Source organism: Coregonus clupeaformis, chromosome 39 (genome assembly GCF_020615455.1).
Source record: "Coregonus clupeaformis isolate EN_2021a chromosome 39, ASM2061545v1, whole genome shotgun sequence".
Classification (NCBI taxonomy): Eukaryota; Metazoa; Chordata; class Actinopteri; order Salmoniformes; family Salmonidae; genus Coregonus; species Coregonus clupeaformis.
Genome location: NC_059230.1, coordinates 15,901,604 through 15,923,630, shown reverse-complemented (window position 1 = coordinate 15,923,630; position 22,027 = coordinate 15,901,604). Strand labels below are relative to the sequence as shown.

At 40.5% G+C, this 22,027-nt stretch overlaps 1 protein-coding gene and 1 pseudogene across 3 annotated transcripts in view; one reads left to right on the top strand and one right to left on the bottom strand.

Annotated features, from left to right (window-relative positions):
- Positions 1 to 5,741: 5,741 nt before the first annotated feature.
- On the bottom strand, positions 5,742 to 17,086 carry LOC121554731 (annotated as a pseudogene).
- A 2,264-nt stretch (positions 17,087 to 19,350) lies between these two features.
- LOC121554610 (coiled-coil domain-containing protein 149) overlaps positions 19,351 to 22,027 on the top strand; it is a 31,963-nt gene continuing 29,286 nt past the window's right edge. For all 3 annotated transcript variants that reach the window (XM_041868255.2, XM_041868254.2, XM_041868253.2), the window contains exon 1: positions 19,351 to 19,501. In XM_041868255.2, coding sequence (XP_041724189.1) covers positions 19,451 to 19,501 — 51 coding nt within the window. In that variant the 5' untranslated portion in view covers positions 19,351 to 19,450. The remainder of the gene's footprint in view (positions 19,502 to 22,027) is intronic.

The window sequence follows — 22,027 nt, the reverse complement described above, 5'->3', positions numbered from 1 at the left end:
GACAAATACAATTTGATTTGATATAATATGATTTTCATGTCCTCTGTTGCTTATTTTGACAGGGAGGACTGGAGCGCTACCAAACCCAGACTGTCAGTCTCTTAAGCAGTTCACTTTGTTGATAGATAATCCTGGAACCCCTGCGGTTAGGGTGAATCCCATCTCTTTTAAAGAGTGTTGGTTGCTCCCACAACAAGTCAAAATTGTCACAAAAATAGACATTCCTGTCTTTGCAGAGTTTCTTCAGGGGCAGCGAGGTGGCTTTAAAGTTCCAAACCCCTTCTATAGCACGGCAGGGCGCCAGAGATTACTGTTCTCTTCCCTGTGCATACAAGGGTGTTCAAGAGAATGTTGTAGTTCTTCTTCAGTTCCTCAGATTGCCGAAAGCGAATGTCGTTAAATCCAACATGAGTGACAATGGTGCGAATATTAGAGTAGTTGGCTAGAACTGTGGGCAGGAAGAAGTTGATGTCTTGGACACGGACGCCTGGGTGACAGTGGACCTTGGTCAGCCCACAGGCCGCAGGCAGGCCAAAATCTCTCACCATCGAGCTGCCGACGACGATGGTGGTGGTGATGGAATCCGATGAAGAAGGAAAAGAGGGAACAGAATGACTTATGCCAGCCTGACTCACCGCACATGTACCAGTAGCAGCGGATGGCGTCGGAATCCTCTGGGAGATGAGGAGGGCCCAAGACCTTGTTTCCTTTGGTCAGCGACCGGCTGAGCTGTGGAGGTTGCCCCTGGACAGCTGCTAGCTGTTAGTGTACTCCCAGGATCAGAGCTGACTCCCGGGGCCGGTATGTCCGCCTCCAGCGGGGCAAAACTGTTTAATAGCTGGATCTGATCTTCTAGGATATATGGAGGCCGACCAGACTGCCTCCCACCTGACCTCCTTCGCCTTGCCAGTGTCCAGTCTCCCACTGGCTACAGAGTTGAGCTTACCATCTGTCCAGTGGATTGGAGCAGGTCAGTACCACCCGACTCATCAACCCCTTGGCTGTAGGAGGCATTCAGAACTGAAATTATGTGTGCCTGGGCTGCATCAACGTACTTAGAAAGCACATCTTGTTTTTCCCGCAGCTGAGCTATCAGCCGGAGAATCTCTTCCCTAAGCTGCTTGATGATGATACATTAGGAAAGGACAAAGAATTTATGTTTATCAGTTTCACCTTATTTTCCTCCTCTTGCGTTGTTATCATCTCGCACCTAGTGCATTTCAGCCCAGACGTAGACACAAATACCACTGGTGTTTTGACTCTAGCACTGCTAACGTTATCTTGCTCTGTTAGCTTGATGGCTAACCGCTAACTATATATATATTTTTGCAGGAATCCAGGACACAAACTTGCGTTCCCAGCCGAAAAGGCTAACTGCGTCGCGGAATCCTTAGCTATCAGAACTTCCAATGGTTAAAGATGTTGTTGCTGTTGACATGATTAAAAACTATTTTAATTAAAACTATTTCATAACAACAACAGAACGAGTATAGACTGGACACTGATCTGTTGCACGCTCTGATGTTTTGATAAGGTTTGTATCACAACTAAAGTGGCCAAATAACTTCTTAAAATTAAGCACATTAATCTGCTTTACAACTGGTGTAGAGCCTAACTGGCATACATAGGCAATGCGTGAGTTTCAAGTTTGGGGAAGATAATTTTCACCATAAAAATACACCTTTATAATAAAGCATTACATACAGTACAGTGGTTTCCCGCTAATTGATTGCATTTTGAAACATTCACGCTTATAGCCTACTGCCATGTGCGCAGTGCTGCGCTTATAATGTGAAGAAATAGCCTAATAGTTTATCAACATTTTAAGCAAAACGTTCTGATCTGTTGAATTTTTTTTATGCGAGTGGTTGTATTAATTTGGGATCTATCGCATCCCACAACTGTCAAAGAGTATGTTTGGGATATTTATTTATTGCACAGAAGGACAAGTTGACCAATAGAATAGGTAAACTTTTGTACTATGGGGGATAGTAGATTGACATAGGCTAGTGCTTTTGCTGTTCGTTAGGCCTACTCATCTTGTTGGCTGACGAAAAGTAGGCTAAATGTGGACAGTTCTTCTAACATCTTCAATATTCGCCTCGGGAATTTGATAAGAGGGATGCGCGCAGTTGCGTCCCCAATGGGTCTTTCTTCGCTTGTAGCCTACTTCTTAGCTGAGATGCCTGTGAGAAGGACCCGATCACGTGACAGGCATTGGCTAATAAGAATTGAGATATCTGAGCGAGCCATGTGAGTGAGAGGTGATTCGGAGCACAGCAGCTGGGAGAAGGGAATTATAATTACTATATTCAGCCCAAGGGCAGAACGGCCACTTTGGATGCAAAATACATGGATTTTTTAGTGGGCATTAAGGCCACACAAGGGGTATGCCGCCAGGAAATTCGAGGCCTGGTGAGAATATTAGCAAGTGTTTGTCAAATTGTGAATGAGAGACTGATGAAGTGTGTGCAGCCTGCACAAGAAACAAATCAGAGCTCATGCCTTTCATTCAACTTTTTCAAATCATCATTAGAGTCGCATCATGCAGCCTTAAAATTGATTTAAAATAATATTTATGCAACTAAAGACCGGCAGTTATTTGCTTGACAATCACCACCGGACAACATTTCATGACCGCCACAGCCCTATCCACTCCCCTACCTTTTTTTAAAAGTATCTGTGACCAACATATGCAGATCTGTATTCCCAGTCATGTGAAATCCATATATTAAGGCCAATAGAATTTATTTCAATTGACTGATTTCCTTATATGAACTGTAACTCAGTAAAATCTTTGAAATTGTTGGTTGTTCTGTTTATATTTTTGTTCATTGTATAAATGCCTCATGAGCTTAGTTCAACTGTTGTACACGATCAGAACCCAAAATAAGCTTATTTTACTCCAATGTTTGTTAGAAAACTAAATATTAAAAAAATTACTGTATAGCCTCAAAACATGGTTAAAACTATCATTTAGATATCATAGATGGTTAGTCATTGCATCCATACCGGTCTATGAATTTCTCCACACCCATCTCTAAGCTTTTTACTGCAACATGGGCGGTTAGAACGCTTTGTTGTTTTCTACTGTGGATTGCCCCATTAAAGAATAATATTACACGAAAACGTACAAAAAGACGCATGTGTTGATTAGTGCAGACTTTTAATGACTGAGAATTTTCTCTGACATGGTATAATAATACTGATGGGAACATTCATGAGGTAGTGAATGTTTTTCACTTCAACAACTTATCAATGTTCTCAGAACAACATCACATTTTCATACACCTTTAGCTTGACGACTAATACACAAATTAACTCAATAAAATAAATCGACACAATTCAAGAGGTTTCAAGGTTATGATAGATTGTAAATTACTTTTATATTACATTTTAGTCATTTAGCAGACGCTCTTATCCAGAGCGACTTACAGTTAGTGAGTGCATACATTGTTCATACTGGCCCCCCGTGGGAATCGAACCCACAATCCTGGTGTTGCAAGCGCCATGCTCTACCAACTGAGCTACAGGAGGCCCCATATTACTGTTTTATATCTTTACTGTTTTATATCATTATATAATCTTAGTATGACTAGATTGTTTTTAGATATCCTTAGAGATTGAAAGTAGTGTTAGGTTAAGCTCGTTGTGTATGAGAGGGTTAATTATCTAGTGGACTGCAGGAATGTCTACTCCCAATAACTCAAGGCCTCTCCTGACTGATAAAATATGCATGGAGGAGCAGAGGAGCAGAGAAATCCTGGGTGATGAAAAAGTACATATTTGTGGAAGGGAGGGGGTGAGAGTTAAGGGTATAAATGGACACTGTACTGTATTGAATGTATGTATTCAGCTGGTACATCTTCGCTGAGTAAACATTTGAAACATCGCTCTGAGTTTGGGCTCTTTTGTATGATCAACATGTTTATTGTATATTGAGATATTGTGCTTCTTAACAGTTAGAACCAAGAAATGCACACTATTCATTGATTTAATCATTTAGATTTTGAAATATCCAAATCATTATCAAATACATTTTGAAATATCCTAATCATTTATCCAATCAAATTCTAATTCATTTAGCAATATCCAGATCATATATCAAATTCAAGAGGTTTTCAAGGTTAGAATGAAGATATACAAAATACCATTAATCTATATAATAATTTTTATGAACTAACCAGGGGGTGTACAGTGAGGGAAAAAAGTATTTGATACCCTGCTGATTTTGTAAGTTTGCCCACTGACAAAGAAATGATCAGTCTATAATTTTAATGGTAGGTTTATTTGAACAGTGAGAGACAGAATAACAACAAAATAATCCAGAAAAACGCATGTAAAAAAATGTTATAAATTCATTTGCATTTTAATGAGGGAAATAAGTATTTGACCCCTCTGCAAAACATGACTTAGTACTTGGTGGCAAAACCCTTGTTGGCAATCACAGAGGTCAGACGTTTCTTGTAGTGGCCACCAGGTTTGCACACATCTCAGGAGGGATTTTGTCCCACTCCTCTTTGCAGATCTTCTCCAAGTCATTAAGGTTTCGAGGCTGACGTTTGGCAACTCGAACCTTCAGCTCCCTCCACAGCTCCCTCCCATTTTCTATGGGATTAAGGTCTGGAGACTGGCTAGGCTACTCCAGGACCTTAATGTGCTTCTTCTTGAGCCACTCCTTTGTTGCCTTGGCCGTGTGTTTTGGGTCATTGTCATGCTGGAATACCCATCCACGACCCATTTTCAATGCCCTGGCTGAGGGAAGGAGGTTCTCACCCAATATTTGACGGTACATGGCCCCGTCCATCGTTCCTTTGATGCGGTGAAGTTGTCCTGTCCCCTTAGCAGAAAAACACCCCCAAAGCATAATGTTTCCACCTCCATGTTTGACGGTGGGGATGGTGTTCTTGGGGTCATAGGCAGCATTCCTCCTCCTCCAAACACGGCGAGGTGAGTTGATGCCAAAGAGCTCGATTTTGGTCTCATCTGACCACAACACTTTCACCCAGTTCTCCTCTGAATCATTCAGATGTTCATTGGCAAACTTCAGACGGGCATGTATATGTGCTTTCTTGAGCAGGGGGACCTTGCGGGCGCCACAGGATTTCAGTCCTTCACGGCGTAGTGTGTTACCAATTGTTTTCTTGGTGACTATGGTCCCAGCTGCCTTGAGATCATTGACAAGATCCTCCCGTGTAGTTCTGGGCTGATTCCTCACCATTCTCATGATCATTGCAACTCCACGAGGTGAGATCTTGCATGGAGCCCCAGGCCGAGGGAGATTGACAGGTCTTTTGTGTTTCTTCCATTTGCAAATAATTGCACCAACTGTTGTCACCTTCTCACCAAGCTGCTTGGCGATGGTCTTGTAGCCCATTCCTGCCTTGTCCCTGACATCCTTGGAGAGCTCTTTGGTCTTGGCCATGGTGGAGAGTTGGGAATCTGATTGATTGATTGCTTCTGTGGACAGGTGTCTTTTATACAGGTAACAAGCTGAGATTAGGAGCACTCCCTTTAAGAGTGTGCCCCTAATATCAGCTCGTTACCTGTATAAAAGACACCTGGGAGCCAGAAATCTTTCTGATTGAGAGGGGGTCAAATACTTATTTCCCTCATTAAAATGCAAATCAATTTATAACATTTTTGACATGCATTTTTCTGGATTTTGTTGTTGTTATTCCGTCTCTCACTGTTCAAATAAACCTACCATTACAATTATAGACTGATCATGTCTTTGTCAGTGGGCAAACGTACAAAATCAGCAGGGGATCAAATACTTTTTTCCCTCACTGTACTTGTACATCAAGCTGCTTCAACCTACATAATTAGGAGATAGGAGCAGGAGCCTATCAGCCTTCTGGCTTAGAATAGCCAAGCCTTGTACAAGGCTACTTACATAATCATTTACATTTGAAAATATCCAAATCATAAAATGGACATCTAAGGGGTTTATACTTGTATCCAATCAATCAAAGTTCATAATAAAAAATAAATACATCTGATTTTAGATATAATAATGTCCCCCAAAAAATAACATTAAAGCCTATTTTCAAGCAAGCTTTCAAACATTTGATTTCATGAGGCATAAACACAAACACAAATTCTCAGTCAAAAACATAAGTCAGAACACAGCCTTTCTATTCTCTCATGCGATTTCAGGTTTTCTAACTGGGAAAATGTCTTTTCACAATGAGAACAGTGGTATGTCTTCTCCTGTGTATGTATTCTTTCATGCTTATTCAGATGCCTTAACCGGTTAAATATCTTTCCACACAGGGAGCAGTGGTAGGTCTTATCCCCTTCTGTGTGTGCCCTGTCATGCCTATACAGGCCCCCTAACTGGGTAAAACTCTTTCCACAGTGGGAACATTGGAAAGGCTTTTCTCCTGTGTGTGTCCTCTCATGCGTTTTCAGGCTCCCTAACCAGGTAAAAGTCATTCCACATTTGGCGCAGCAGTAACGCTTCTCTCCAGAGTGTATTCTTTTATGTATTAATAGGTACCCTACGTCATTAAAACTCTTTCCACACTGGGAACATTGGAAAGGTTTTTCTCCTGTGTGTGTCCTCTCATGCCTTTTCAGGTCACATAACCAAATAAAACTTTTTACACACTGGGAGCAGTGGTGAGGCTTTTCTCCTGTGTGTGTCCTCTCATGTTTTTTCAGGCTCCCTAACTTGGTAAAAAACTCTTTCTACACTGAGAACAGTGGTGTCGTCTCGCTGGTTTGGGTGTCTCTGGTTCTGGTTCCCCTGAAGGACTCTTCCCGCTGTCATGGTGAGAGTCAGGTCTTTCTCCTGCCAAAGACAAATGGAGAGGTTATTTAAACAGAGACCTGAACGAAACCTCCACATGATAAAACAGTCTTCATATGAGGTTTAATCCAAACTAGATCGCTCAAAAACCGAAGGCTAGTTTTCACAACATTTCATCACTAAAAATAAAACTTGGTGTTTTTTCTCTCTCCTTTTTTTTGTGTGTGTGGGGGGCTTCAAATATAATCTTGCTCTCTTGGAATGTCATGTTTTTAGGCTCAGCAGGGCACTATAATTAAGCAATGAAGCCCGAGGGGGTGTGGTATATTGGCCATATACACCACAAACCCCTGAGGTGCTTTATTGCTATTGGCCAATTCCACGGTAACGGAATTGCGCTGAGACTCACTTTAAAATGTATGCCAATTATTTATGCCTGTACTGTACAGTAGAGTTCAGTACACTATAATGTACTGAACTATTCTCTACTGTCCTACACTATACTTTCTGTACTGAACTATAAAATACTTTACTGAACTCAAATCTACTGTTCTGTGCTGTACTCTACTTAGCTTTACTTTGATGGGGGGAGCTCATTAGAATAATAACTATTGTGTAGAATAATAAATAAACATGCAAAAGAGGATATTACATTTTTCTACCTTTGTGTACCTATTAAGGATACATCACCATGAAGATATTGACATTCATTATTATGCATTTCTGTATAGTACAGCTCATGGACCCATGTCGTCATTCTGTTACCGGGTGTTAAGCCACTTCACTTACTGTAGTTCAATAACCAAAATAGATTTTTTCCAAACTCAATGTGTCATATCATAGTAACAACTTGCTTATTTGAAAAAGTAACTGATTACTTCAATTGAAAAACTAACACGTTAAGTTACTCGTTACCACAAAAAAATAATCCGCAGCACTGCAAAGCTGACACCCCATTCATTCTGAAAACATGTTTGCATCTTAATTCAAGTACAGATATTTAACCGTTTTTGGAAAACTTGGTCACATAAAAAACTGAGGTAGATATTATCGTCATTCTGTTACGAGCAATTCCATGATAACCGAATGACGCCGAGACTCAAATCTTTCCCATTAAAATGTATCTTTCCCCCCAAAAAAAAACAATGATCGTAAAGTTAAACAAACCATACAACTATGCACAAGGGCTACTCAACAATTTCCACTGAACATTTTACAAAAACATTTACTTGAAGAACAAACAGAATGACAGTAAAATCTCCCTCAGTTTTTTATGTGACCAAGTTTTCCAAAAACTCTGTTAAACATCTACTCTGAATTAAGATTCAAACATGTCTGCAGAAAGAATGGGGTGTCAGTTATATGACACCTTGAGTTTGGAAAAAATCTATTTTGGTTATAGAACTACATTAAGTGAAGTGGATCAACATCCGGTAACAGAATGATGATTATGTTGGATAGGATTCCATTAAAGAACACCCTATGTGTTCTGTTAGAAAGGTAACTCTTTATCCACAATATAGCAGGTGGTGTAAAGCCATAACACATACAGTGGGGAGAACAAGTATTTGATACACTGCCGATTTTGCAGGTTTTCCTACTTACAAAGCATGTAGAGGTCTGTAATTTCTATCATAGGTACACTTCAACTGTGAGAGACGGAATCTAAAACAAAAATCCAGAAAATCACATTGTATGATTTTTAAGTAATTCATTTGCATTTTATTGCATGACATAAGTATTTGATCACCTACCAACCAGTAAGAATTCCGGCTCTCACAGACCTGTTAGTTTTTCTTTAAGAAGCCCTCCTGTTCTCCACTCATTACCTGTATTAACTGCACCTGTTTGAACTCGTTACCTGTATAAAAGACACCTGTCCACACACTCAATCAAACAGACTCCAACCTCTCCACAATGGCCAAGACCAGAGAGCTGTGTAAGGACATCAGGGATACAATTGTAGACCTGCACAATGATGGGATGGGCTACTGGACAATAGGCAAGCAGCTTGGTGAGAAAACAACAACTGTTGGCGCAATTATTAGAAAATGGAAGAAGTTCAAGATGACGGTCAATCACCCTCGGTCTGGGGCTCCATGCAAGATCTCACCTCGTGGGGCATCAATGATCTTGAGGAAGGTGAGGGTTCAGCCCAGAACTACACGGCAGGACCTGGTCAATGACCTGAAGAAAGCTGGGACCACAGTCTCAAAGAAAACCATTAGTAACACACTACGCCGTCATGGATTAAAATCCTGCAGTGCACGCAAGGTCCCCCTGCTCAAGCCAGCACATGTCCAGGCCCGTCTGAAGTTTGCCAAAGACCATCTGGATGATCCAGAGGAGGAATGGGAGAAGGTCATGTGGTCTGATGAGACAAAAATAGAGCTTTGAGTACAACTCCAAGAACACCATCCCAACCGTGAAGCATGGAGGTGGAAACATCATTCTTTGGGGATGCTTTTCTGCAAAGGGGACAGGAAGACTGCACCGTATTGAGGGGAGGATGGATGGGGCCATGTATCGCGAGATCTTGGCCAACAACCTCCTTCCCTCAGTAAGAGCATTGAAGATGGGTCGTGGCTGGGTCTTCCAGCATGACAACGACCCGAAACACACAGCCAGGGCAACTAAGGAGTGGCTCCGTAAGAAGCATCTCAAGGTCCTGGAGTGGCCTAGCCAGTCTCCAGACCTGAACCCAATAGAAAATCTTTGGAGGGAGCTGAAAGTCCGCATTGCCCAGCGACAGCCCCGAAACCTGAAGGATCTGGAGAAGGTCTGTATGGAGGAGTGGGCCAAAATCCCTGCTGCAGTGTGTGCAAACCTGGTCAAGACCTACAGGAAACGTATGATCTCTGTAATTGCAAACAAAGGTTTCTGTACCAAATATTAAGTTCTGCTTTTCTGATGTATCAAATACTTATGTCATGCAATAAAATGCAAATGAATTACTTAAAATTCATACAATGTGATTTTCGGGATTTTTGTTTTAGATTCCGTCTCTCACGGTTGAAGTGTACCTATGATAAAAATCACAGACCTCTACATGCTTTGTAAGTAGGAAAACCTGCAAAATCAGTAGTGTATCAAATACTTGTTCTCCCCACTGTACGTTTTTCCAGCAGCAGACTATGATCGATAATGTCAAAAGCCGCACTGAAGTCTAACAAAACAGCCACCACAACCTTTTTATCATCAATTTCTCAGCCAATCATCAGTCATTTGTGTAAGTGCTGTGCTTGTTGAATGTCCTTCCCTATAAGCGTGCTGAAGGTCTGTTGTCAATTATTTTACTGTATAATAGCATTGTATCTGGTCAAACAATTATATTAAGGGTTGGTATCAGGCTGATTGGTCGGCTATTTGAGCCAGTAAAGGGGGCTTCACTATTCTTAGGTAGGGAAATGACTTTTGCATCCCTCCAAGGCTGAGGGCACACACTTTCTAGTAGGCTTAAATTGAAGATATGGCAAATAGGAGTAGGAATATCGTCCGCTATTATTAGTAATTTTCCATCCAAGTTGTCAGACCCCGGTGGCTTGTCATTTTTGATAGACAAAAAAATAAAAAAATAAAACTCTTCCACACTCACTTTACGGAATTCAAAATTACAATGCTTGTCTTTCATAATTTGGTCAGATATACTTGGATGTGTAGTGTCAGCGTTTTTTGCTGGCATGTCATGCCTACATTTTCTAATCACTCTGTATCTTTGTAATGACTGGGTGTATTGATACACCATCTAAAGTGTAATTAATAACTTCACCATGCTCAAAGGGATATTCAATGTCTGCTTTTTTTTCTACCAATAGGTGCCCTTCTTTGCAAGGCATTGGAAAACCTCTCTGGTCTTTGTGGTTGAATCTGTGTTTGAAATTCACTGCTCGACTGAGGGACCTTACAGATAATTGTATGTGTGGGGTACAGAGATGAGGAAATCATTCAAAAAATCATATTAAACACTATTATTGCACACAGAGTGAGTCCATGCAGCTTGTTATGTGAATTGTTAAGCACATGTTTCTCTTGAACTTATTTAGGCTTGCCATAACAAAGGTGTTGAACACTTATTGACTCATTAATCCACTTTCACATTATGGGGTATTGTATATGGGCCAGTGAGACAAAATCACAATTTAATCAATTTTAAATTCAGGCTGTAACACAACAAAATGTGGAAAAAGTCAAGGGGTGTGAATACTTTCTGAAGGCACTGTATAAATGTTGATATTAGTTGGCAAGGGTTTAAACTTCTACATTGTGTTTTGATGCATTTCTAATACCGTAAGACTTTTTCTGGTAGATGTTTTCTAAGACCCCTTTTCCATGTTTGACCAGAAATCTAATCCTTTGCTTATTCCTAATTTTAGGATGGAAGATTGTTAAAAAATGTATATATGCCTTAATAAAAAAAATATATTGTCTCCGGTTCAATTGGACACCAAATGTTATGTGCTCCTATGAACTTCACATTTTGGTGCTCATGTGTTGGTCCTTTTACATGGAAATAGCCTTACCAAACTTTACATCTGCACTGTTCTTCAAGTAAATATATTTTTGTTAAATGTTCAGTGGAAATTGTTCAAAGTAGTTATTGTGTATAGAGTTGTATGGTTTAACTTTGCAATCAATAGTTTTTGTTTGTCATACCTTCAAAGTGAAAAATCTGAGTCTCAGAGTCATTCTGTTAACGTGGAATTGCCCATGTATATCCACAGCACAGTGAGTAGATCTGTAACTCACAAGCGTTTTCAAGTGCACCTTTAGTAACAATGGTTTTGGAAAACAGCTTGGAGTTAACGATGCTCCTACCAGGGTTCGAACGATGAACATATCCTTTTATATTTTAGTCATTTATCAGTCGCTCTTATTCAAAGCATTTTTATACTTTTTTTTCGTACTGGTCCCCCGTGGGAATTGAACCCACAACCCTATGCTCTACCAACTGAGCTACATGGCACCTTCAGTTAATGTTACCTCTCCCGGCTCTTACTGACACCTACCCATAAGTCCCCTCATTTACTGTAACCAGCCCCCTCACCCAGTAAGCACTGACTGACACTGGACATTGATCAGTTACAGAAATTTGGTCAAATCTGAACCAATCATAGACGTCTGTTTCACAAGTTTGGACAGCACATTACAGCACAGCAGAACACAGTACAGTACCGTAAAGTACAGTAAAGAAAAGCAGAGTAGGTCAGTACAATACAGTAGAGTTTAGTACAGTAGAGCACACAAGATTAGACATCCTATCATGCTTAGGTAATTTACTGTATTGTACTGTACTGCAATGTACTGTACTCTACTGTGAGTAGTTGACGCGACGTCACTTTTTTTTGTTCATAATGGCAAACACAAATATAACCTAATTTAAATTGATTAAAATGGTGACATTAATAAAAACAGTTTTTTTTTACTTGGATCACAAGATAATTCATGCACTGAATAATTGGTTGTTACAATTTTTTACTTAAGTATATTAAATGTAAAAATCTATAAAATCCCCAATTTATGCTATTTCCAATTCTGTGATAAAAAAATGGGATTGGATTTGGGCACCATTGCGCAGGGGAGGGTTCTCTTGCAATGAGGAAGTACAGAAGACATTGCTGGAGCACATGGCCTGAAAAGTCTGTAAGCTAAGCTCTATCAGAAATATTCATCAAAATGTTACACTTTTCTGCCATTGCCTTTGGTGTGACGCCATATGTGACACTAAATATGAAAAATATCTTATTTTTTGTACTATTGAACTATAAAAACATGTTGCAGTGAAATCAAATCGATGGCTTACTGTTAACAATAATGCCAAAAATGGACCATATACCCTGAGATGGCCAATGATGGTGTGACAGTAAGATGGTGTCACACCAGAGGAAACAGTTGTCACTCCGGGGGACATAACCCATTCATAAACGTATACTGTCTGATAACCTTTTTAGGCTTATTTTTCACAAATAACATTTATTTGTATTATTTTAAGTTGTTCTGAATGCAAATCCTACTTATTCTCCCACGCATGGTTCTCAGGAATATTCAGTCATATTCCTGTAAAGCTTAGAGAGGATCTCACATCAAATGCTGTTGAAGTAATATGGCTACAGGTTCACCTGCCTCACCTAAAGTCTATTCTTGTGTGAAGTTGCTATAGACCACCGAGCGCTAACAGTAAGTATCTGGATAATACATTATATACACAAAGGTATGTGGACACCCCTTCAAATTAGTGGATTAGACTATTTCAACCACACCCGTTGCTGACAGGTGTATAAAATCGAGCACATAGCCATGCAATCTCCATAGACAAACATTGGCAGTAGAATGGCCTTACTGAAGAGCTCAGTGACTTTCAACGTGGCACCGTCATAAGATGCCACCTTACCAACAAGTCAGTTCGTCAAATGTCTGCCCTGCTAGAGCTGCCCCGGTCAACTGTAAGTGCTGTTATTGTGAAGTGGAAACATCTAGGAGCAACAACGGCTCAGCCGCGAAGTGGTAGGCCACACAAGCTCACAGAACAGGACCGCCGAGTGCTGAAGCGCGTAGCGCGTAAAAATCATCTGTCCTCGTATGCAACACTCACTACCGAGTCCCAAACTGCCTCTGGAAGCAATTTTGGAATGAGATGTTCGATGAGCAGGTGTACACATACATTTGGTAATGTAGTGTATGTGTGAAATGCTTGATAGCGTATGTGATCTCAACAGAGCGGTATATTTTCTAGGTGACCAAAATATTGACTTGCTTTAATCAAACTGTCTACTCAGTGGTTAAGAGCGTTGTGCCAGTAACCGAAAGGTCGCTGGTTCTAATCCCCAGAGCCAACTAGGTGAAGAATCTGTTGATGTGCCCTTGAGCAAGGCACTTAACCCTAATTGCTCATGTAAGTCGCTCTGGATAAGAGCGTCTGCTAAATGACTAAAATGTAATGTAAATGTAAAAATATTTAAAACTGTAACCGGTGCCTGCAATCTGGTTCAGGTTATCAGTCAACCTACCAGGGTATACACAAACAGCATAGGAATGAAATCATCCACGTGTTTTCATCACATCTCTACTAATGCTGCATAAATCTACTCTAAAGCAGTATCCACACCCATTGGATGTAGTGATCATAATATAGTAGCCATATCTAGAAAAACCTAAATTCCAAAGGCTGGGCCGAAACTAGTTCATAAGAGATCATACAAGAGGTTTGTAGTGATTCCTATGTTGAAGATGTAAAGAATATTTGCTGGTCTGTTGTGTGTAATGAGGAGCAACCAGACGCCGCACTTAAAGCATTCATGAAATTGCTTCATTCAGTTACTAATTTGTAAACATTAAGAAACTGACTGTAAAAACTGCTAAATCCCTGTGGATTGATGAGGAATTGTATGGTTGAGAGGGGCAAGGCAAAAGGAATGGCAAATAAGTCTGGCTGCACAGCCGATTGGCAAACGTACTGTACTGAGAAATCATGTGACTAAACTAAAAAGAATAAGAAACTATACTATGAAACACAGATCAATTATATAAAGGATGAAAGTAAAAACTTTGGAGCACCTTAAATGAAATGTTGTGCAAAAAGGTGAACTTCGCTCCATCCTTTTGGGAAAAAAGGTGAACTCAGCTCCATCCTTCATTGAATCAGATGGCTCATTCATCACATAACCCTCTGATATTGCCAGGGTTCAGGGGCGATGTTGCCAACCATACTATTTAACTTTTTCCATTGGCAAGATTAGCAAAATTAGGCATGACATGTCAACAACAAATGCTGAACCTTCATATGCATGCATAACTGACCAAATTATGAAAGACAAGCATTGTCATTTTGAATTCTGTAAAGTGGGTGTAGAAGAGGTGAAAAAAATGATTGTTGTCTAACAATATTGACAAACCACCTGGTACTGACAACATGGATGGAAAATTACTGAGAACGGTAGCGGACTATATTTGCCATCTCCTCAATCTAAGCCTACAGGAAAGTGTGTGCCCTCAGGCCTGGAGGGAAGCAAAAGTCATTCCACTACCCACGAATAGCAAAGCACCCTTTACTGCTTCAAACAGCAGACCACTCAGCCTGCTACCGACCCTTTGTAAACTTTTGGAGAAAAAAAGTGTTTGACCAGATACAATGCTATTTCACAGTAAACAAATTAACAACCGACTTTCAGCACGCTTATAGGGAAGGGCACTCAGCATGTCTATCTTTGTGGTCCACATTTTAGCCCAACAGTGGTTTTATTTGGCCCAAGTTTTCTGAGCAAAAATAAAACATGTATTTATTTTCATGGTTGGACATAAGACTGTAAACACCAGGAAATCAGCTCCAAGTTATTTTAGTTTAGGAAATCTGTTGCCAAGTATTCCCCACACATAATAGAGAGACACCTGTGATCATATACAAATGTAAGCAAGGTTTGAAATTATTATGTTTTAGTCAAATATTATATCTGTTTGGGCTTCTTGCGGTCAATTTACAGTCTACAAATTATTTGTAATTATGTTCAGGCCCCCCGACCATCCGCTCAAGAAAAAAAGAAAATTGGCCTGCGGCTGAATCTAGTTGATGATCCCTGCTTTAAACTATTTAATGCAGATCCATTGCTAATATTTAGAAGTTGCATTTTACAGTGGTCAGAAACTCCTGAAAGTGTCATTAATATGCTTTCACCGTAAATTCCTAATGCCTGTTGTGTATTGTCCAACGGTGTGGCATAATGGCCAATGGGATGACACTGATAAATGAAAGGGAAAAAAGGTGGTCTTGGATCAAAATGTAAAATAATCGTTAAGCATATGGTAGGTAACATCATAACACACATGGTTCGTTTGACATAGTGGGATCTTTTGTGTCGGTAAAATTCATTATGCACAAATTGTCTGTGGACAATATTGATTTATGCGCAAATATTGATATAATAGCCTACACGCACCCACACTGGCAAACATTTTCTGCTGGCAGACACTGGAATATGTTTCTAGTGAGAGCCTTGCTTAGGTGCTTTGTTGCATTTTTGGTGGGACTGGAAAAAATGCCTGGAATGTAAAATAACGTTATTAACCGGATCCCATGCTTTTAAAAATAACGCTTCTGTTCCGAAACAATATAGATCACTATCGTTCCCAACTTAGATTATGTTCCTTAAAAAATTTAGCTATTTTCCGGTTTTGTTCCCTTAACCGGTTCCAACCCCTGATAATAGCCATAATTTCTAAGTAAAGTTGGAGTCACGTGATGATATGGGTGTGTGGTCCTCCCACTATGACTCAGGAGAGCATGCAATTTATTAGGCTACTGATTAAATAAATTATGATGAACTTCACAGGGTAGTGAAAGTGCAAGGTGATGAGCTTGATGCTAATTTCCAATAAATACCGAGGGTCTTATTCGGTTGATATGATGATCAATGCTTGGCTGCCATTTGACAAATTAAAATAATCTCGCTCTTTTGTCCATAATATAATATTCGCTATATAACTTTAAAATGTTTGTGACGAAGTCATCAGTAGAGTTGAGAATGCGATGGAAACCCATTTAACTTGTATTTTTTTATTCGGTACATGGGAATTTAAAGCGAAAGGTATTTTTATGTGCACTACGTCATCACGCACAGACTTTTATCCACAACAAGTCAATCTGAAATTTGATGGAAACATCTCTGGTGGGAAAATGCCCATATTTGATTCATATTCGCATGAAAATCTGTTGCAAATTCGATGGAAACCTAACTACTGACGAGCGAACTCTGAATATCAAAAAGTGAAAACACATTTACGGCGGTACTTACTGGTGTTAATCAGATCACCGGTCTCGTCCTCCTCTTTCAATGTGACAATAATCTCCCCTTCCTTCTTCACTCCATGAACTGCAGTATCCTCTTTCATGGTAACATCCTCCTCGTCTTTCACTCTGAACGCATCTTCCTCTTCTTTCACTGTAACTTCTTTCTCTTCTTTCACTGTAACAGCCTCACCCACTACTTCTTTTTTCACTTCTTCCATCTCTTCTTTCACGACAATGTTCAGCCACAGACCCTCTTTCTCCGTCCAGCAGACCTCTTTTTTTGCAGGGGGAGAGTAGCTGAGTGAGCTCATGGTCGGGGACGATAGCTAGCTAGCTAGGCTAGTGCAAACTTAACCAGCCACTTAGCTAACTAACAACAAAGTATGACATTAAATGGGGTAACAAGTAGATACAACAGCGGTGTGTTTAAAACACTGTGACTAATATACACCAAAACAGTCTACAGTAAAGAGCTTTAATGTTTCAGCTATATGGCTATCAACCTACCGAGGTGGCTGACTACCGTTAGCTGTTGCGTCTGGTCCCGTCCACTAAATTATACGTCACACTAGCAGCATGGCCTTAAAGACGCACATCGCCATCTGCTGACTAGAGTGGGTAACGCAGTTGAGAGAAGTTTATTTTATTTCCAGACAAAAAGTGAAGTGTATTTTTCATTTATTTCATAAAATCTGAAGTAAAATTGAGAAATCTCACCTTGGCACTGTGGCACAGTATAGGCAGCTATTAGTTCGAAGGGTGAACTCCTATTTTGAAGGGACAGGAAGTGTTGGCTGTCCAATGACAGGCATTCGACATTTAACCCCACCCACATGTGAAAATCGAAGATAATTTGGCGCGTGCGCACTTGGTCTAAAACAATACTGCCTACAGAAAGTATTCACCCCTTGAATTTTTCCAGATTTTGTTATGTTACAAAGTGGGATTCAAATGGATTTACATAAAATACCCTGTAATATCAAAGTGCAAGAAACATTTAAACATTTTTTGGTATTTATTTATGGAAATAAAACAGTAATATATCTTGATTAGGTAAGTATTAATTCAACCCGTTGAGACAATACATGTTAGAATCAACTTTGGCAGCGATTACAGCTATGAGTCTTTCTGGATAAATCTCTAAGAGCTTTGCACACCTGGATTGTACAATATTTTCCTATTATTCTTTAAAACATTCTTCAAGCTCTGTCAAGTTGGTTGTTGATCATTGCTAGAATGCCCTTTTCAAGTCTTGCCATAGATTTAAGTGAAACTGTAACTAGGCCCCACAGGAACACTCAATGTTGTCTTGGTAAGAAACTCCAGTGTATATTTGGCCTTGTGTTTGAAGTAATTGTCCTGCTGAAAGGTGAATGTCTCCCAGTGTCTGTTGGAAAGCAGACTGAACCAAGTTTTCCTCTAGGATTTTGACTGTGCTTAGCTCAATTCCTTTTCTTTTTATCCTAAAGATCTCCCTTGCCGATGACAGGCATACCCATAACATGATGCAGCCACCACCATGTTTGAAAATATGAAGAGTGGTACTCAGTGATGTGTAGGCCTCCTGTAGCTCAGTTGGTAGAGCATGGCGCTTGCAACGCCAGGGTTGTGGGTTTCCCACAGGGGGCCAGTATGAAAAATGTATGCACTCACTAACTGTAAGTCGCTCTGGATAAGAGCGTCTGCTAAATGACTGTAAAATGTTTTTTTTTTAAATGTGTTGCGTTGGTTTTGCCCCAAAGGTAACGCTTTGTATTCAGGACAAAAAGCTAATTTCTTTGCCACATTTTTTTGCACTATTACTTTATTGCAAACAGGATACATGTTTTGGAATATTTTTATTCTGTACAGGCTTCCTTTTCACTCTGTCATGTATGTTAGTATTGTGGAGTAACGACAATGTTGTTGATCCATCCTCTGTTATCTCCTATCACAGCCATTAAACTTTCATCAAATACAACTTGTGACTCTAAGATGGTAACTCAGCGCAAATGCACGTGACAATGGAATCTCAATAAGGAAACAGTCGGTGGTTGTATTTGATTAACGTTTATTGAAAATGTATGGCTTTCAGCAAACAAAGAAAGGCATGTAACTACAAAGGACAAACATAGGTACAAGGTTAGCGTTTCATAATGTTACATTTTTGGAAGTATTGATCTTGGGCGAATCAAGTAGTCAGAGCTGAATTCCACAAAGCCTGATCTCAGCTCCACTCCATTGGAGGAGTTCATCAAAAATAGTTTAGTCAGCTAGAGCAACCCCAGAGCAAGTCCCTGTAGTCTCTTTAATTCTAAGGTAAATCAAATATCTTACAAGGACTTCCTCATATCCTCTTTGACAAAATGTTCCATCTCTGTTTATATAAGCTGATCACCCCTCTCAGTACAATAGGCCTAGGATAAAATAGAAATTTATTATTTCCGTCCTCTGCGGACCCACCCGGACTTCCCCGCCCACCTGCAACAGCTGACGTGAGTAATAACAGAGGGGATTCGATTAATCTCGCCCGGGCGCCCGTGTAGGCGTGTTTTTCTCCGGCTGAAAGTTGGTTGCATTCGATATGGAACCAGGTTGCCTCACGGGCTTGAGCCAGGTACCCCGCTCTGTCCGACAGCTCAAAACAAAAGTAATATATGTTTCTGAACGCTGGACCATGCTGCCTTGTTGACAACATAACCAAGCGGCGCAGATTGCTCCTCGATTTGAGTTGTGCGCTCATCCCTCACCGACTTCTCCCGGTCACGTGATAGGCCAGAGGCTGGTTCAACCCGGGCCAGCTTAATAGAACTCTGCCATAGATGCAGCCGAGCGGAGGAGGAGTCAAATGAAGAGAAGTCACCTTGCTGAACACAGTAGCCTAACAACTGATACAGGAAAAACCGTGACATTTGCGTGTTGGAAGAGGCTGCGAAATTATGAATTCTTCGAAAAGGAGTGAAAGTGACTGGCAAGGCCTGGTGAGCGAGGTGAGTGCGCTGCAAAAGCCCTGTGACAATCGGTTGCGTGAGCCATCAGTGATGCTTAGCATATAGAATTGGGTTGCCATATGGAAAGAAAAATTAAATGTCTACTTCGAGATACATATTTTGTTACTATTATCTAGCCTATTTTAATAATTATTTGGTTGTGTGTGTGTGTGTGTCAATATAGCCTATCACAACGTATTTTTAACACAATAATCCTCAATCAAATCAAGCTTTATTTATACAGCACATTTCAAACATGGAATGTAACACAATGTGCTTCACTGGAAAAAACGATTAAAATAAAAACTGAAATATTTACTACACAACAAAGATGAGAGGATAAAAAACAAAACAATAACAATAAAAACGGAATTACTTAAAAGCACCCAAAGGTAAAGCAAAGCTAAAAAGTTGTGTTTTAAGATCTCTTTTAAAAATGTCCACATTTCAGCACCCCTCAGGTTCACTAGCAGGCTATTCCAGGGGATGAGTACATAGTAACTAAAGCTGCCTCTCCATGCCTCTTGGTCCTAGGCTCTGGGATAGTTAAAAGGCTAGTTCCAGAGGACCGGAGGGACCTACTGGGTACATACACTATAAATACAAAAGAATGTGTAAACCCCTTCAAATGAGTGGATTTAGCGATTTCAACCACACCCGTTGCTGACAGCTGTATAAAATCGAGCACACAGCCATGAAATTCCATAGACAAATATTGGCAGTAGAATGGCCTTACTGAAGAGCTCAGTGACTTTCAACGTGGCACCGTCATAAGATTCCACCTTACCAACAAGTCAGTTCGTCAAATGTCTGCCCTGCTAGAGCTGCCCCGGTCAACTGTAAGTGCTGTTATTGTGAAGTGGAAACATCTAGGAGCAACAACGGCTCAGCCGCGAAGTGGTAGGCTACACAAGCTCACAGAACGGGACCGCCGAGTGTTGAAGCGCATAAAAATCGTCTCTTCTCGGTTGCAACACTCACTACAGAGTTCCAAACTGCCTCTGGAAGCAACGTCAGCACAATAACTGTTCGTTGGGAGCTTCATGAAGTGGGTTTCCATAGCCGAGCAGCCATACACAAGCCTAAGTTCACCATGCGCAATGCCAAGTGTCGGCTGGAGTGGTGTAAAGCTCGCCGCCATTGGACTCTGGAGCAGTGAAGACGCGTTCTCTGGAGTGATGAATCACGCTTCACTGTCTGGCAGTCCGACGGACAAATCTGGGTTTGGCGGATGCCAGGAGAACGCTACCTGCCCGACTGCATAGTGCCAACTGTAAAGTTTGGTGGTGGAGGAGGAAAAGTGGCCTGGGACTGTTTTTCATGGTTTGGGCAGGCCCCTTAGTTCCAGTGAAGGGCAATCTTAAAGCTACAGCATACATTCTAGACAATTCTGTGCTTCCAACTGTGGCAACAGTTTGGGAAAGGCCTTTTCCTGTTTTAGCATGACATTGCCCCCGTGCACAAAGCGAGGTCCATACAGAAATTGTTTTTTGAGATCGGTGTGGAAGATTTTGACTGGCCTGCACAGAGCCCTGAACTCAACCCCATCGAACACTTTTGGGATGAATTGGAATGCAGACTGGTTTTTATCTTTATTGCCTGTGAATTAAAATGTGTGGCAATATTCTCTCTCTGTGCTTTGGCTCCAACATTAAGTACCTAGTTCTTGTCTTGATTTAGCTAGAGGAAGTTGTGTGCCATCCAAATATTGAAATCACTAATACAGTCTAATAATTTATCTGTGGAGCTAAAATAAAAATATGAATGGAGGGTTGGAGATTGGCCTAAAATTGCTATGAGCTGAAGAATCTAGATTACTTTTCTTCAGAAGGGGTTTCACCATAGCAGTTTTTAGTGCAGTGGGGAAAGTGCCTGTAAATAGTGAGTGATTAACAATAGCTTGCACTTCTTCTTCAGATATGCAATTTAAAACTGTTTTGAAGAAGGTGGTGGGGATAGGATCAAGAAGGCAGGTAGAAAGCTTAAGTTGTGATATCACTTTCCTGAGCATGCCTGTGTCACCAGGGAAAATACATCCATAGTACCTTTAAGTGGTGGGCTAGGGCACATATCATCAAACTTCTCATCAGGTCTTGGTTGACTGATACCCAGCCTAATGTTTGTTATCTTATCTCTGAAATATGCCGCAAACTCATCACATTTAGATGTGGAGGAAAGTTCACATAGGTTTGCGGGTGCAGAATTTGTCATGCCATCAATGGTCGAGAAGAGCACTCTCAAATTATTCTGATTATTAGTGATCAAGTTAGAAAAATTAGCCCGTCTGGCATTTCTAATTGCCTTGTTATATATGCCAAGTTGCTCTCTCAGAATATATATGCTAAGTTTCTCTCTCCATGACGCAATTGGTAGCCCACCTGTACCATCCAAAACAATCTCTTTATTCGTACTGTGCTAGAAATTCACTATAGCACCCTCACTCTTCAGCATCCCTTACAGAAGTATTTTGTTTTAACCTAGGTCTACATTATTTTCATAAGGGCAGCATTTGACAGCCTTTTAATT